The 14,495-nt window shown below is 34.4% G+C and overlaps 1 protein-coding gene and 1 long non-coding RNA gene across 5 annotated transcripts in view; one reads left to right on the forward strand and one right to left on the reverse strand.

Annotated features, from left to right (window-relative positions):
- The window catches only part of LOC144372595 (transport and Golgi organization protein 1 homolog), an 84,452-nt gene extending 80,299 nt beyond the window's left edge, over positions 1-4,153 (forward strand). For all 4 annotated transcript variants that reach the window (XM_078035939.1, XM_078035940.1, XM_078035938.1 and 1 more), the window contains 2 exons: positions 1,262-1,412; positions 2,421-4,153. In XM_078035939.1, coding sequence (XP_077892065.1) covers positions 1,262-1,412; positions 2,421-2,698 — 429 coding nt within the window. In that variant the 3' untranslated portion in view covers positions 2,699-4,153. The remainder of the gene's footprint in view (positions 1-1,261; positions 1,413-2,420) is intronic.
- Positions 4,154-8,181: 4,028 nt separating this feature from the next.
- Positions 8,182-10,077, reverse strand: LOC144372587 (uncharacterized). The gene is made up of 2 exons (XR_013432555.1): positions 9,921-10,077; positions 8,182-8,294 (listed from the first exon to the last, which is right to left on the reverse strand). It is a non-coding gene; the product is annotated as an uncharacterized LOC144372587 (long non-coding RNA).
- Positions 10,078-14,495: the final 4,418 nt, after the last annotated feature.

Consider the following 14,495-nt stretch of genomic DNA (forward strand, 5'->3'; position numbering starts at 1 on the left):
TCTTTAACTTGGGAATGTTGCTTAAGTGTGTACAACTATAATGAACTACAGAATGTGAAAAGTTATCACTCTAACTTTATATGGTGTTTTGTGTTGAATGTTCTAAGGCAAAGTAAATTTCATTATAAATTATATAATTCATCATTTTTATTTTTGTTTGGAAGAATGTTATTTAAGAATTCCTCCATTTGTGCAAACCCTATTTTGAGTGATTTGAATTAGATTGGTATCAGATTTTCCGTGAAACAATGATCATCTGAAATGACCTCTTGAGCCAGTCCCAAGAAATGGTCTCATTTGTTCACATAAGTGTATTCTCTTGTAACTGTGTTGCTATTATATCTGGTAGGTCTTCTGCAGCTCTATAATAAAATAAATTTTTAATTGTTTAGTTTCAAACCCACTACTCATAGTAAATGATAAATCAATATCTCAAATGGTGTACAGTAAATGAAAGTAAATATTAAAGGCTTGTCTTCCTAATTTGTGTATATAGCACTGTGATGGAAAATACTTCTCAAGTTCCAGTGTATATATATTCCAGGAATATACATCTCTGGAGAAATCTAAGGGCAGCTTAGATAAGACCCCAAACCCCTTTGTAGTAGAAGATTTAAAAGAGAGAAAAGACCCATTGTTAGAGAGGAATAGAGGTGGGAAAAGCATGGCTTGGAGGCAAACCTGGGATTGAGTTCTTTAATATGCAGTGTGGCCTTCAACAAATTATGATATCCCATTTGCTTTTGTTCCCTCTTATTTAAAACAAGACAGTCTACTTAAAGATCTCAGAGGTTGAATAATATATGAAAGACTTACTGAAGATATAGTAGAATAGTAGCTATTATTACATGAGTAGAGAATGGATTTTTCATTTTATTCTGTTCATTCTTAATATGGAAGTAATGAGCTATTGTGATGAAAGGGAAGTGATGGGGATGGGGGGACTCCCTTTGAAATAGATTGTAGTGAATACAGCATGACATACTGGTCAGAAATCACCTCTGTTAATAACCCCTGCCAGTCCTCTTGCCTTTCCCTTTCCTGTGCAGATATAATCAGTAACAAACTGCTCCCTCTTGTGGCATCCTTCCAACTTCTGTAAGCTGTCAGTGGGAATACACAGGAGGGGTGGGTAGAGTTTTGTTGTACTGATGGTGTTCTCTGGACAGGTTTTGGGTTTTAGCTTTTATAGGTATTGGTACTTTGTCTTAATACATAGGAATTTTAAAACTTTTAACTGCTTTCAAATCTTAAATTGCAGGTTCATATGGCTATGAAAGGGCCCCCTCCTTTCTCAGGGGTACCCTTCATGGGACCCCCGATGGGACGGCCTCCACCACCTCCCATTTGGTATGGACCACCACTTCAGCTCGGTGGGCCTTTTGGGCCTCGGCCAATTCCTCCACCATTTGGTATGATGATCTGAAAAGTAGTGATTGACTTATAAATCACATTCATCTTCCACTTCTATTGCTTGCTAAAACAGTTGGTTGCTATCTCAGGTCTTAACAATGAAAGGATAAAGCTGAGTACATTTTAACTTTTCCTCCAGTTTTCTGGGACATATGGGACACTACATAATCTTATACTGAGATAGGCAATAGCTATCTCTCATAGACAAGGATAAGGGGCTATATATAGAAAAGCCAGAAATATTACTTCTGCAGATGTTTGTTGAAAATCTGTTGATATGCACTGCAATAGATGGAAAGGTGGATGAGACGCATGCCATAACTTAAAATTTTGTCACAGATATGAAAATCCTATAACATAAAGTTTGTAATCACCCATAATGGAAGCATAAGCAGTAGGTTATAGAATATAGAAAAGGAAAAGTCAAACCCTCCTTAACTTGAAAAAAGCCAGAGGGAAGTGTTAAAGAGGAATTAACAGTGACCTAATAAATGTTCCTGGTTTAATTAGGTGGCTGTGGAAGGCCTTTTCCAGGAGGGCATGCGTGCACCTTGATTCTGATGGCATGTGTAAAGTCCATGCTGAAATACTTCATGAATTTTTAATGGATACAGTAATAGATAGTGAGATTTCCTTTTATCAAAATTTCTTTGATGTAGTAAAGTTCTTATTTCATAATCTATCATCTTGTCATGGTAATACTTCCAAATATAAATGGAGCTCTTGTGAGATAGAAATAATTCTGCAATTATATAGTAGGGAAAGAAAAAAGACAAGCCTGGAGCTAGGTAGAGCCATGTTAAATCCTTAATATGTTGCTTCATGGCTGGTTGGTCAAAGGCTATAACCTAAACTTGTTCCATCTCAGTTTGCCTCATCTGGCAAGTCAGGATGTTCACCAGCTGATGTTCTAGGCTTGGGAGAAATTAAAGACTATATTAACATACTTGAAATCACCCTAGTTCAGAAATTTCTGGTATTTACATAACTTCCTTTTTATTTTCCAGGTCCTGGTATGCGTCCACCAATAGGCTTCAGAGAATATGCACCAGGTGTTACACCTGGAAAATGGTATTTGCCTTTTGACCCTCGTGATTTTTTTCCAGGACCTGCACCAGCACCATTTAGATCTTTAGGCTCATTTGGCCCAAGAGAGTACTTCATTCCTGGTGCCCCATTACCACCTCCAACTCATGGTCCCCAAGACTATGGGCCACCACCTGCTGCAAAAGACTTAATGCCTTCAGGCTTTAAAGATGAAACTCCACCTAATTCTCAAGAGTAGTGAGGGCTGTTCACAGGCCTTAAAAACAGGGCCCATAAAATTAACCTCTGACACTTAGTCAGAGTTAAAGGATTATTGGCTTCAAAATATAAAAGTTTATTTTAAATGGTTTATGTTTTCAGAATGAAGCTGCCTTGGCGCAGTATACATTTTGAGCCAAAATATTTTCCCCCTAAATATCCCCCACTTAAGCTAGAGTATCCTTCCAATTTAAAAATGTGCAATAAGGAATACCTTTGTTTTAGTTAATGTAGCATATACAATTGCTAAATGATTTAGAATGTCATAATTATGGACATTTCCTGTGGAAATGCTTTAAGAACATGTATTTCCATTATCCTATTATTAGTGTATTCCAGTTGATAACAGAGAAATGGTGTTTTATAAGCTTGATTTTTTTTTCTCTTTCAATATCTGGTCGCAGAGACTGTTGGGCTAAAAATGTTTACTCAAAGATCATAAACATCATTTTGCTTCTTGCTGAAGTTCTTTGTTGTAATAGTTCATAAAAATTGTTTATTAATATTTCCCAAGTGTCTGTTGATTCATTGGATCGTCATGAGATTTTGTGCCATTGGGGAAGCATGTAAACGCACTCTCAGAACTGAAGATAGTGACTTGGCAGCATATTCCCTATTGCTCACTGTTAAGGAGGCTGGACCTTGGTCAACTGTGGACTTCTACAGAGGATTTCTTTTACTTGTGAGAAGTCTTGTGGCTCTATTTTTGTAGCACATTCATGTACTTTTTTCTAACCACTGTCCATGTGAGAATGCTTTTCTGAGAATGAGTTTACATTAGTAGCAAGAGCTACTGCTTTTGCCATTATTGCATTGTAACAGTAAAATATAAGGTGGTATGTTATGTCTATAAAAAATAAGGAAATTTCTTTTTAAAAATGTACACAACACACTCTTCTCTTTCCCATACCTTCCCACTGATTTTCAAGGAATATGATAAAAAAATTAGAAAAGTATAATCCTCTAAGAATGAATGAAACTCTAAGGCTTATAATGTCTTTACTCAGCAACTACGGGCTGAATTAAATTCTTTTTTTTTGATAGATACTCAAACATATTTTATTTAAAAAACAATTAAAGCAAGTCCTGGATCTGTAACTACTGTCTTTAAAACAATGTTTCTAAGAACTAGCTCTCCAGAACTGTAATTTTAATTACGGCAATTTTAACAGTACATTTTAAGAGGTTTAAGATTTAAATAAAATTATAAAAGCCTGATACTTTTGTTTACTGCTAGACCATATTCTTCCATTCTTTTAAATTCTAGAAAGTAATAGGATTGTTGAAACCTAGAACATAACATATCATTGTTTTTTTATGTCCCCTAAGTATTCTCAAAATAGGGGCAAAAGCTTCAGTGTGAAACAAAATCTCTGTGAAACAAAATCTCTAAACTACTGAAGATAACTCAGAATAAAAATGAATTCTTCCTAAAGGACTCAAATTCTATCTACATAACTTCCATTTAATATTAGAAGCAGCAGCTGTGTGTAAGAGGAAAACCATATAATAGCTTATGCCATTTTTAACCATGTAAAATAAAATTTAAGTCACAAACACATTTTGAATATATCTTTCAACCTCTACAGGACACAAGGCAATGCTGAAGTTACTTAACTTCTAATTTTAAAATAGCATTTAAATAAAGGTGATGTCAGCTAGGAAGATAGATTTTCAAGAAAAGGCAGATTTATTATTTTATTCAAAGCAACAGTAGTTTTCCCTCTAAAGCCTTTTTTGTATTTATTCTATTAGTAAGTTATAATGCGTTCTACGTACTTTATCTGAGCAGTTCTGAACCCACCCATAGTTGCCTCTCCTTACATCCATCTGATTGATTGTACCACTTCTGTAGCAAAGCCCAAGGTAGCTGCCCATATACAGGTTGTGTAGAGAATACTGTCCCTTGATTCAAGTATACTTTTGTATCTCAAAAGTTTTAGAAGTCCTCTCCAGCAAGTTGTGTTTGAATTTAGTTACTAAAATCATTTCATTTGTGAAGCAGTAGTGTTTCAACCTGAAAGTATTATTGCTATAGTTGTAATTATTGTCCAGTAACTCATCCCCTCCCACACTAGAAAGTAAATTTAAACAACTAATTTGTGAGATACAGATTGCTTTGTGTTAACTGCTTCAAGATAAAATCACCTTTTTTTAGGGGGGGGAGGTTTGGTCATTCTGGTCTGAATTAAAGCTAAGCTGATGACAATGTTCAATTTAAGTTTGTTTAATGCTGATGAAAGACATTCATACAAAGCATCCTCTTTTTTTCATATAACCCCATTCTTTGGTGGAAGCTGGGGTTGTGGCTCAGTGGTAGAGTACTTGCCTAGCACAGGCAAGGCCCTGGGTTTAATCCTCAGCACCACATAAATAAATAGAGGTTAAAAAAAGCATTCTTATGTGAAGGATGCTAAATGTTTCTTCATATAAATTATCACTTTGAGGGGCTGGGGTTGCATGTGAGGCACTGGGTTTGATCCTCAGCACCACATATAAATATAAAGGTACTGTGTCCATCTACAGCCAAAAAAAAAAGGTTTGTTTTTTTTTAAATTATCACTTTGATATACATGTTTTATAGTATGAGAGAACAGAAAGAACAATGTATCCGTTTTGCTACATTTTAATAGCAGATTTTAAGGGAGCAACATCAAACATCAGTAACATCAAACAAAAAGGTACTGAGTACTCCACAGGGTACAGAGTGCTGCCAAGCACCTTGGAAAGTTTACATGACATGGAGAAGATGAGGCCCTTCTCTTGAGAAGTTTACAGTCTGGAAATTTTGACTACTCAGAGTTTTCAGTTGAGTGAACATTTTATTAAGGCAAATTCTTCATTTCCTAGAACTACTGTAGACTGAACTATTTTTGCACTTGTGAAATTAACCCAATCCAGATGAAAGAAAAGACTAAATTTGGTTGATAATTCTTTCAGGCTCATATAGTTTTATGAATCTAGTAAACAAAACTGACCTAACAGACAACTGAAAAATTAAAGACTAGATCTCTTGAAGTGCAAGGGCTAAAACAACTGTTATTTGTTTTAAAAAGCAAACGGATGGTATGATTAGGGTTTACACTAGTTTAAAAATAGGCCAAGTATTGCATTCCCTTCATGCATTGTTCATTTAAAATAGTGAATATTAAAATACGTGGGTTCTACATGTAACCCATAAAAAAGCTCCTCACAAATCTTTATGTTCTGTGTATCAAATATGCACCTTGTGTACTATGAAAGTTTTATTTATGTCTCATCAAGTTAAAAGTAATGTAAATAGTGAAATTATAATAGGCTAATGACCTGCATATTTTTATATGAATGTCAATATATCTAAATAGGAAATAAATGGCAGTCATATCTACCTATATTAAAAAAATAAAATATCTTTCCAGATTTTGCATACTCATCACTTTTATAAAGACAAGGTATGCAGGTTTTAAAGTTTCACAATCAGTTGTCAGAAAAACAGCAGTTGTTCCTAAAGTATCTCATTAGCATCTGACTCAATTTTTTAGATGACATGATTTAGAAGACGTAAACCCACCCCAAAATTTGTAATTATTCTGAGAGAGATGGTTTTAATGTTAACCCTAGAATCATTAATGTTAACCCTAGAAACAATAGCAATGTGATGTAGAACAACTAATCAACATGACTAAAAATGTGCTCACTTTCAGAAAAACAATCTGGTCATCTGGAAAAAAAAAATCACAGCTACAATCTGGGGAACACTCCCATATAGGATATTGATCTGATCAAGGCACACTATTTCTAAGTAGAACTATCAGATGAGGGTGAATTTAGGCCAGCTCTAAGGAACAGCCTATAAGACAGACCATAACTGATCCAATTTCCTTTCAAAGCAATCTGGTACTATCCTACCCACTTCAATTCAAAAGTTTGAAGTTAATTCAAATCAAAAGACCATATTGGAGCAAAAGTGAGCAAATGTGTAAATCCTAGCACATTCTTATTGCTGTATTAAGTTTGAAGATGAACATACCTACCACAGCAGTATTGTTCCAGGAAGCAGGGTAGGAACAGTGGTAAATTAGGAAACAGACTATTAATTGCACAATTAATAGGAAAGTAAAAACAAGTTTCAAAATCTACAATAAACCTGTATCCAAAGGAGTCATAACAATGAGGTGCTGGACTTTAGTTCTGTGGTACAGCTTTGCAATGGACTCACTGGCCTATAGGTACGGCTCACTTCCTGCCTCCTGAAGGATGAATATGCTACACAGAGCTATGATGGTTTCTACTGAGTGGTAAAATTCACAGAAATTAGACATTACTCATGTCAGAATCATTCCTTGTGCAAAGTTTGATGTAGATGAAGATAAAGTGGTTTCTTGGTCAATAACTGCAATTTCTTTTAAAGTCAGTGGGTTTCTTGTATCTGTAACCACAATAGATTTAAAATACTTTGATGATTGATCTACTCCAATGTTACATTCTCGATAAGAGGGACTAAGAAGAAACATGAACTAGTAACCATTAGAACAGTATGAATCCTATATGTATATCACTTACAGTTCTATTACAGTTGGCCCAGGTCTAATCTCATCCATCTCCATGAAAGCAAAACATTTGGTGCTGGTAAACCTTTTTGTAAGCTTGTAGTGTTTGAATTCAAAGAAGATAGCTGCACCTAAGGAATTAAAACAAACAACATAAGCCAGAGACCACACATTTCTTATGTGTCACCAGAAGCCTATGATTTTACAAAGTAACGTGTCAAACAGTCTGATGACACAACTGTTGATAACTCACTGTGGCTGTCACTCCAAGCTCTGGTACTAGCATGTCTGAGTGACATTTCTCCATATCATTTAATTCTACAAAGTACAACAAAATTGTATAGCAAGAATGTAAGTTATGTACACAGGTAGAATCATAAACTACCAAAGAATATAAAATATTAAATACCACAAGAAAAACAGAAGTTACTTAAGTATCAGCAGTACCTATAAAAATGGTTTCAATAAGCACCTATATTAGATAGAATAGAAATTTAAAAGAGTTCCTTAAAAAAAAATTCTACCTTATATCATTTCTCTCCCTCCTGAAACAACCACGCCCAGATTGTCCTTTCCATATTCTTACAAACTAACTGCCAGTTATAGTATCTTTTTACCCAATGCATCTTATTGAAAGAAAAAAAAATAATTTAACTGTTAGAAAGTAATCATTAGGTTCCTAAAAGGACTTAAGGTAATTATTAGGGAACCTGCTTCCTTAACTCTGTATTATGAGAAAAACTTCCCTATCAAATAATATTTAACCACATTATTACACAACTAGATAATGCAACTGCTAATTCTCATATTTTAAAAAAATTGATTTGACTTTAAGTCAATATTCATAACTATGTGACGTACACTATGAACACAAACCCAGATAAGTACTGTGTCCTTAAGAAGTCAGTAACTGATAATTACAAACCTTGGTTAATTTTTCAATATGCTTCTGGAGCTCAATGTCCACATTAAAATGAACATATGTATCTTCTTTTCTTGAAGCCACAGGAGTATCTTGCACAGGAGTTAAATCTATGCCATTCAGATCTGGAGAAAAGTTTCTGCTTATGAGCATTCACATATACAGACGGAAAATATAGAAACTGCAAAGGTTACAGTTCCTAAAGAGGCATGGAAAGAGCTGAGAGGAGATTCTCAGGTTAAGAGATTCCTATTTGGTGTGAGAAAGTATGTGACAGTTGTTGAAGTTCATGGGGTATGTGGAGAGAAATGAATATAGACTGGATAGGAGACCTCATGAAGGGGACAAGGAAGCCTTTACATGGCCAAGTGGACAAAACTTGATCTTCATAGTAAAGTGGTAAAAAGAACAAACATGTTTTTTTTAGGGAATAGCCCACTTTATTTTTCTATGCAAATAAAAAATCTGGAGTATTTAATTTGCCACAATGGAGCTCTGCCACCAATTTCTAACTTTGATCAAGTATGACTTATTTAGAAAAGCCTTTAAACCTAACCTTATCATAATTTCCCTGTTAAGAACCAAAAATGGATGAGAACAGCCAACAAAAACCCTTTTGTTAATGAATAATTTTTCATATATATTATCTAAATTCTGGTTATTCTGTTTACAACATACCCTGAATTTACAACAACCAGATGGTACGTTATATATAGTTTTAATTTTCTGGTTTTAAAATCTCAGTTTAGTCAAATGCAACATGGACTCATTTAATAACTCCTCAGTGTTTATGTGTTATTCATTTATGTGTCTCAAAAAGCTCAAAAACAATTTAGTACATTTAATAATTAAAAAATATTTACATAAAAATATTTCAGTTTAACATATGCAAAGGTAATTTAACATTTACAACATCATTAAATATTTTTGTGTTTTAAGTATACTTTCTGAATGAGTATGCAGTTTTACAAATGGCCTATCAAACAATGTAAATATTTTCCAGTATACTATATATTTGATAACTGGTAACATCGGAATTTAAAAGTGTACCAGTATTAGTGCTGTGGATTCTGTTCTTTAAATAAATGTTTTTCTTTGTGGTCAATTGATAAAAGTTCCTCCATTTAATTTCAGCACCAATCTGTTCCTTTGGTACAAAACTATAGATTAAAATAAGCCGTTTGTACTAACTATAGTTATTTCTGTAAAATGGTATAATTTATTTCTTAATCACATCATCATCCCACGGGATTGCTTTCAGGGCATGGATGTTATGGACGCACCCTACTTCCCTGTCCCCTGATTTTCATCTGCCTCTGTAGGACTCACCTAAGTAGATACCTCAGTAGCACAGGAAGAAGAAAGGGTTGAAGCAGGAGAGATGGGAAAACAGGACATGGGGCTTTGTGGAGAGAAATGAATATAGACTGGGTAGGAGAAGGTGAGGGGTGCTATTGTTAATCTACATCCTGAAGGCTGTAGCTGCTTTTAAGGACAATGTGTATGTTTAGTCTGCACGTTAGATGGAATCTGAAGAGCAAAAATCTATACAAACTCAAAAGCAAAAGTGAGTGTATAAGTAGGAAATATTTTTTGTAAGTCTTTCGAACTATGTTCTGTTATGATCTCTTCTAGGATTTTGCCTCATTATAGAATGCATTAAAGTAAGTTGTCACATATACAAGATCATCCCCTGTCAAAAACTTTGTCCCATATGAGAAAAAACATAATGCAATTTGCCAGTTATTTACCCTTTACACTAACTGTAATATAGGGATCGATGCACTGTCCAGCGTCTTTCAGACCAATTTTCTCAATCCTGATAGTGAGTAATGTCATTCCCGGTTCTGAAGGCAACCTTGGTAATAAAGTACCTGGCAACAGAGAAACCTCAATAAAAGTTAGCTCCACCAATAATGCAGAGTAAATACTTTGACAAACAGAAGATATAGCCTATCTCTTAGGAACTAGCTAGGCATTATGTATTTTTATTTCCAAAATTCATGAACATCTGATGTTATACTTTTTTAGAAAAATATTTAAATTTACACATAATATATCTGCATTTCCCAACCATACAATCACCTTTAAGCAGAAATAATAATTTCTATAATAGTATATAGTATGTATAATAAAAGTATGTTAAAAACATCACTTGAGGAAGCCCAATGATACATAATAGTATAATATGCTCACATAATATTTATATTCAATATGTACTTCTATATTATATTCAGCATCTTAATATGAAGTGGTAGAACAAAGACAAGAAAAGCTTTTAAAATACTTGTTATACTGTTCTAAAGTCTGAGACATTTAATATCACAGTTGATCAATACATTCTTCTCTTTAGTTACTCCTAATAAAGAAAATAATTTACAATTTGATATTTATGTTTTAATTTAACTAGATAGTCTAACTTCTATTCTTCATTCTATTTTGTATGATTTATTCCCTCAGAAATTAGTACTATACAGACTGACATATAAAATGGCCATTTGTATAACTGAACATTTTTTCCAAAACCAACTAAAATTTTTAAAACTAAAACCCACCCAGAACAACATGACAACATTCACCCACCAAGAACATATGAAGGAAGAAATCAACTGTTCAGTATGTTCCCTTTTTTGAAACTACCAATAGAGAACAGATGCAAATAAGCTGATTTTAATCAAGTATGTATACAGAACCTCAAAATACACTTAACAAAAGATTTTGGTTGATGTTTTTCAAGTTTCTATTCAACAATGTGTTATGCTACTTTTAATGATGAGTTATTTGAAATACATGAAGTAATCAACACACTACATTTGAAAATACACATTTGATTGATGGCAAATGTGGCTTGAGGAAATTTTGGGAGGTGATGGGAATGTTCTGAACTTGTATAGTGATGGCAGATGCAAAACTCTATAGAGGTGTCAAAAATCGATGAATTTTATACTTACAGAAGGGAAATGTTATGAAATGCAAATTGTACCTCAACAGTGCTGTTAAAAATGTATTACTTTCTAATTTAAACAAATATGAAGACAATACAGACAAATGCAATAATAGGAAGGCCTGGAGGCTGCATTCCACTGTTGCATTAACAAACCTAAATGGGCTCAGGCTGATATCATTAAATATATGCATAATACCTTTTATGCATCTTCTTTGATTGACAAATGAGGGTACTTTTAGAAGAGGGGCTTGTACCTGGACATCTGGGATGAACTTCAGAAAGTTAAGAAACACTTCTGAAATTTTATGAAAAATGTGAATATGTATACATTTATATTTATATATATACATATATATTCATATGTATGTATATCATATATGAATTTTTCTGCAGAAAAGTTTATTCTATTATGTAGTACATGGCTGTATAAATATGCTACAGTTTATGTACACATTCTTGTGTTGATAGACATTTGAATTACTTCAAGTGTTTGGATATAGTTAACAGGCTATTATAAATACTCTTCTAACATCTTCTAGTGCCCATAAGCACCCATTTCTGAAACAGGGGAATCACTAAGTCACCTGGCATGTTACCTCCATACCTACTATGTAATGACAATCCATTTCCCAAGGTGGTTGTGCCAACTTTTATTCCTAGCCCAAGTGCAGTAGTGTTCCCATTGCTCCACATCCTCACTAGGTACTGTTTTCTCAGATTCTTCATGTTAGCCAATTTTGGTATAAAGAAATCAATCATTTTAATTTGCATTCCTCTGAAGATTAATAAGGTTGAGCACCTTTTAGAATAAATCAAATGTATGATTTCCTCTTTTCTGAAGTGTGTTCAATTATTTTGCTCGATTTTCTATTGAGATGTCTATCTTATTGAGCTGTAGGAGGTCTCTATTATTTTGCTGGACAAATGTTTTACAAATAGCTTCTTAGTAGTTTTCCTTTATAAAGACTTTTTGTTGAAGTAGAGCATATACATTTTAAAATGCACAAATTGTTAGTACAGTTTGCTGAACTTCCACAAAGTGAATACACCTGTATAACTAGTATCAGATCTAGGAAAGATATGATCAGCCTCCTGGGAGTGTCCTTCCGCCCACCCTATCCAATTCACTCTTCCAAAAGATAGCAACCATTGCTAACTTCTAACACCAAGTGTTAGTTTTGAATGTTAAGAATGACTTTTCTCTGCCATGGTGTCTTCTGATTATGATAAATACTTACTGCTAGTAATATTCAAATTTCTTAATATCTTCCTTTACAATCAGTGCTTTTTATGTCATATTTAAGAAAACTTACCCCACTCCAAAATCATAAAGGTATTATCTTGAAAGCATAGTTTTGCCATTCACACTTAATTCTATATGTCACATAGAATTATTGACTACGGTGTATAGTAGGAGCTTTAATTTCATTCAATTTCACATAAATACTCAATTGTCTCAGCACTACTCATTAAAAATACTGACATTTTCCACCACTGATCTGCAGTCCCACCTCAATCATAAATCATGTGGCAATCACTTTCTGAGTTTTCTATTCTGTCTTACCGGACTGTTTATCCTCTTACCACTAATACAGTATCTTAATTCTATAGCTGTATAAAAGGTCCAGGAACTGCAATAAAAATTCAGATGAGTTTCAGAAAGAGTCTATCTTTATAAACTGCTTCTTCTAATTTATGAACTAGTATATATCTTTACATTTTAAAAATCATAACAATTATTTAATAGAATTTTATTTGACCTAAAAGCCTTCAGAAATAAAGACCTACAGATCCAGGGAAAACTCCTGTTTTTTTGTTTATGTTCCATGAAGAATGTATGGCCATGTAGAAATGACTGGAAAAGGGGGTGTGAGCTAATAGTAAAAGGCTGCCAGGGTCCCAGCAAGCCCTGTCTGGTCAGATTCTTCTTGGCCTCTCTGTATAGCTTTCTTTTCTTCTGGACATAAGGCAGGTCCTGTCTGGAATGAGGGTTTGTAAGGGAGGGGTAAGGGAGGGTAGGGGGACAGTAAGGGAATAGCAGGGAGGGAAGGGAAGAGAAAGAGAAAGAGAGAGAGAGCGCTTTCTAGGTTTTATGACTAGCTTTGGGAGAGAAGGGTGAATGGACAGGAGGGCAGGAGGAGAGCAGAGGCTTTGCTGCTGAGGTTGCTTTTGGGATTTCAATCTCCTTCAGTTAGAAGTTCTCAGCAGACCAAAACCTCACCCTTTGGGCTATCATATTCTGATCTGACCCTGCCCACCTTCCCCCTCTCTCTCTCCCTCCTCCTCCCTTTCTCCTTTTAAGAAGGGAATGTGTAGATCTTTCCATCTTCTAAGATCTTCTTTGATTTCTCTCTTTAGGGTTCTGTAGTTTTAATTGTATAGATCTTTGACTTCTTTCATTGATTCTCAAGTATCATTTTTTTTGAGGTTATTGTGAATGGAGTAGTTTTCCTCATTTCCTTCTCAGAGGCTTTGTCACTGATATACAGAAATGCCTTTGATTTATGGGTATTGCTCCTTTGCTGAATTCATTTACTATTTCTGGAAAGATCGACCTTGCTCTTGGATAGGCAGAATTAATATTATCAAAATGACCATACTACCAAAAGTGCTATATAGATTTAATGCAATTCCAATCAAAATCTCAATGGCATTCCTCATATAAATAGAAAAAGCAATCATGAAATTCATCTGGAAAAATAAGAGACCAAGAAATAGCTAAAGAAATCCTTAGCAGGAAGAGTTGAAGCAGGGAGTATTGCTATATGAGACCTTAAACTATACTACACAGAAATAGTAACAAAAACAGCATGGTTTCAGCACTAAAACAGACTGGTAGGCCAATGGTACAGAACAGAGGACACAGAGACTAACCTACAAAATTACAATCATCTTATTTTAGACAAAGGTGCCAAACATGCACTGGAGAAAAGATAGCATTTTCAACAAATGCTGCTGGGAAAACTGGAAATCCATATGCAACAAAATGAAATTAAACTCATAACTCCCACCATGCACAAAACTTAACTCAAAATGGATCAAGGACCTAGGAATTAAGCCAGAGACTCTTCATCTAATAGAAGAAAAAAGTAGGCCCTAAACTTCGTCATGTGGGTTAGACCACAACTTCCTTAATAAGACCCCTATGGCACAAGAATTAAAACCAGGAATCAATAAATGGGATGGATTCAAACTAAAAAGTTTTTTTGTCAGCAAAAGAAAACAATCCGTGAGGTGAACAGAGAGCCTACATCCTGGGAGAAAAATTTTACCCCTCACACATCAGATAGAGCACTAATCTCTAGGGTATATAAAGAACTCAAAAGCTAAGCACTGAAAAAACAAGTAACCCAATCAAAAAATGGGCCAAGGACTTGAA

Source organism: Ictidomys tridecemlineatus, unplaced genomic scaffold (assembly GCF_052094955.1).
Source record: "Ictidomys tridecemlineatus isolate mIctTri1 unplaced genomic scaffold, mIctTri1.hap1 Scaffold_135, whole genome shotgun sequence".
Taxonomy (NCBI): Eukaryota; Metazoa; Chordata; class Mammalia; order Rodentia; family Sciuridae; genus Ictidomys; species Ictidomys tridecemlineatus.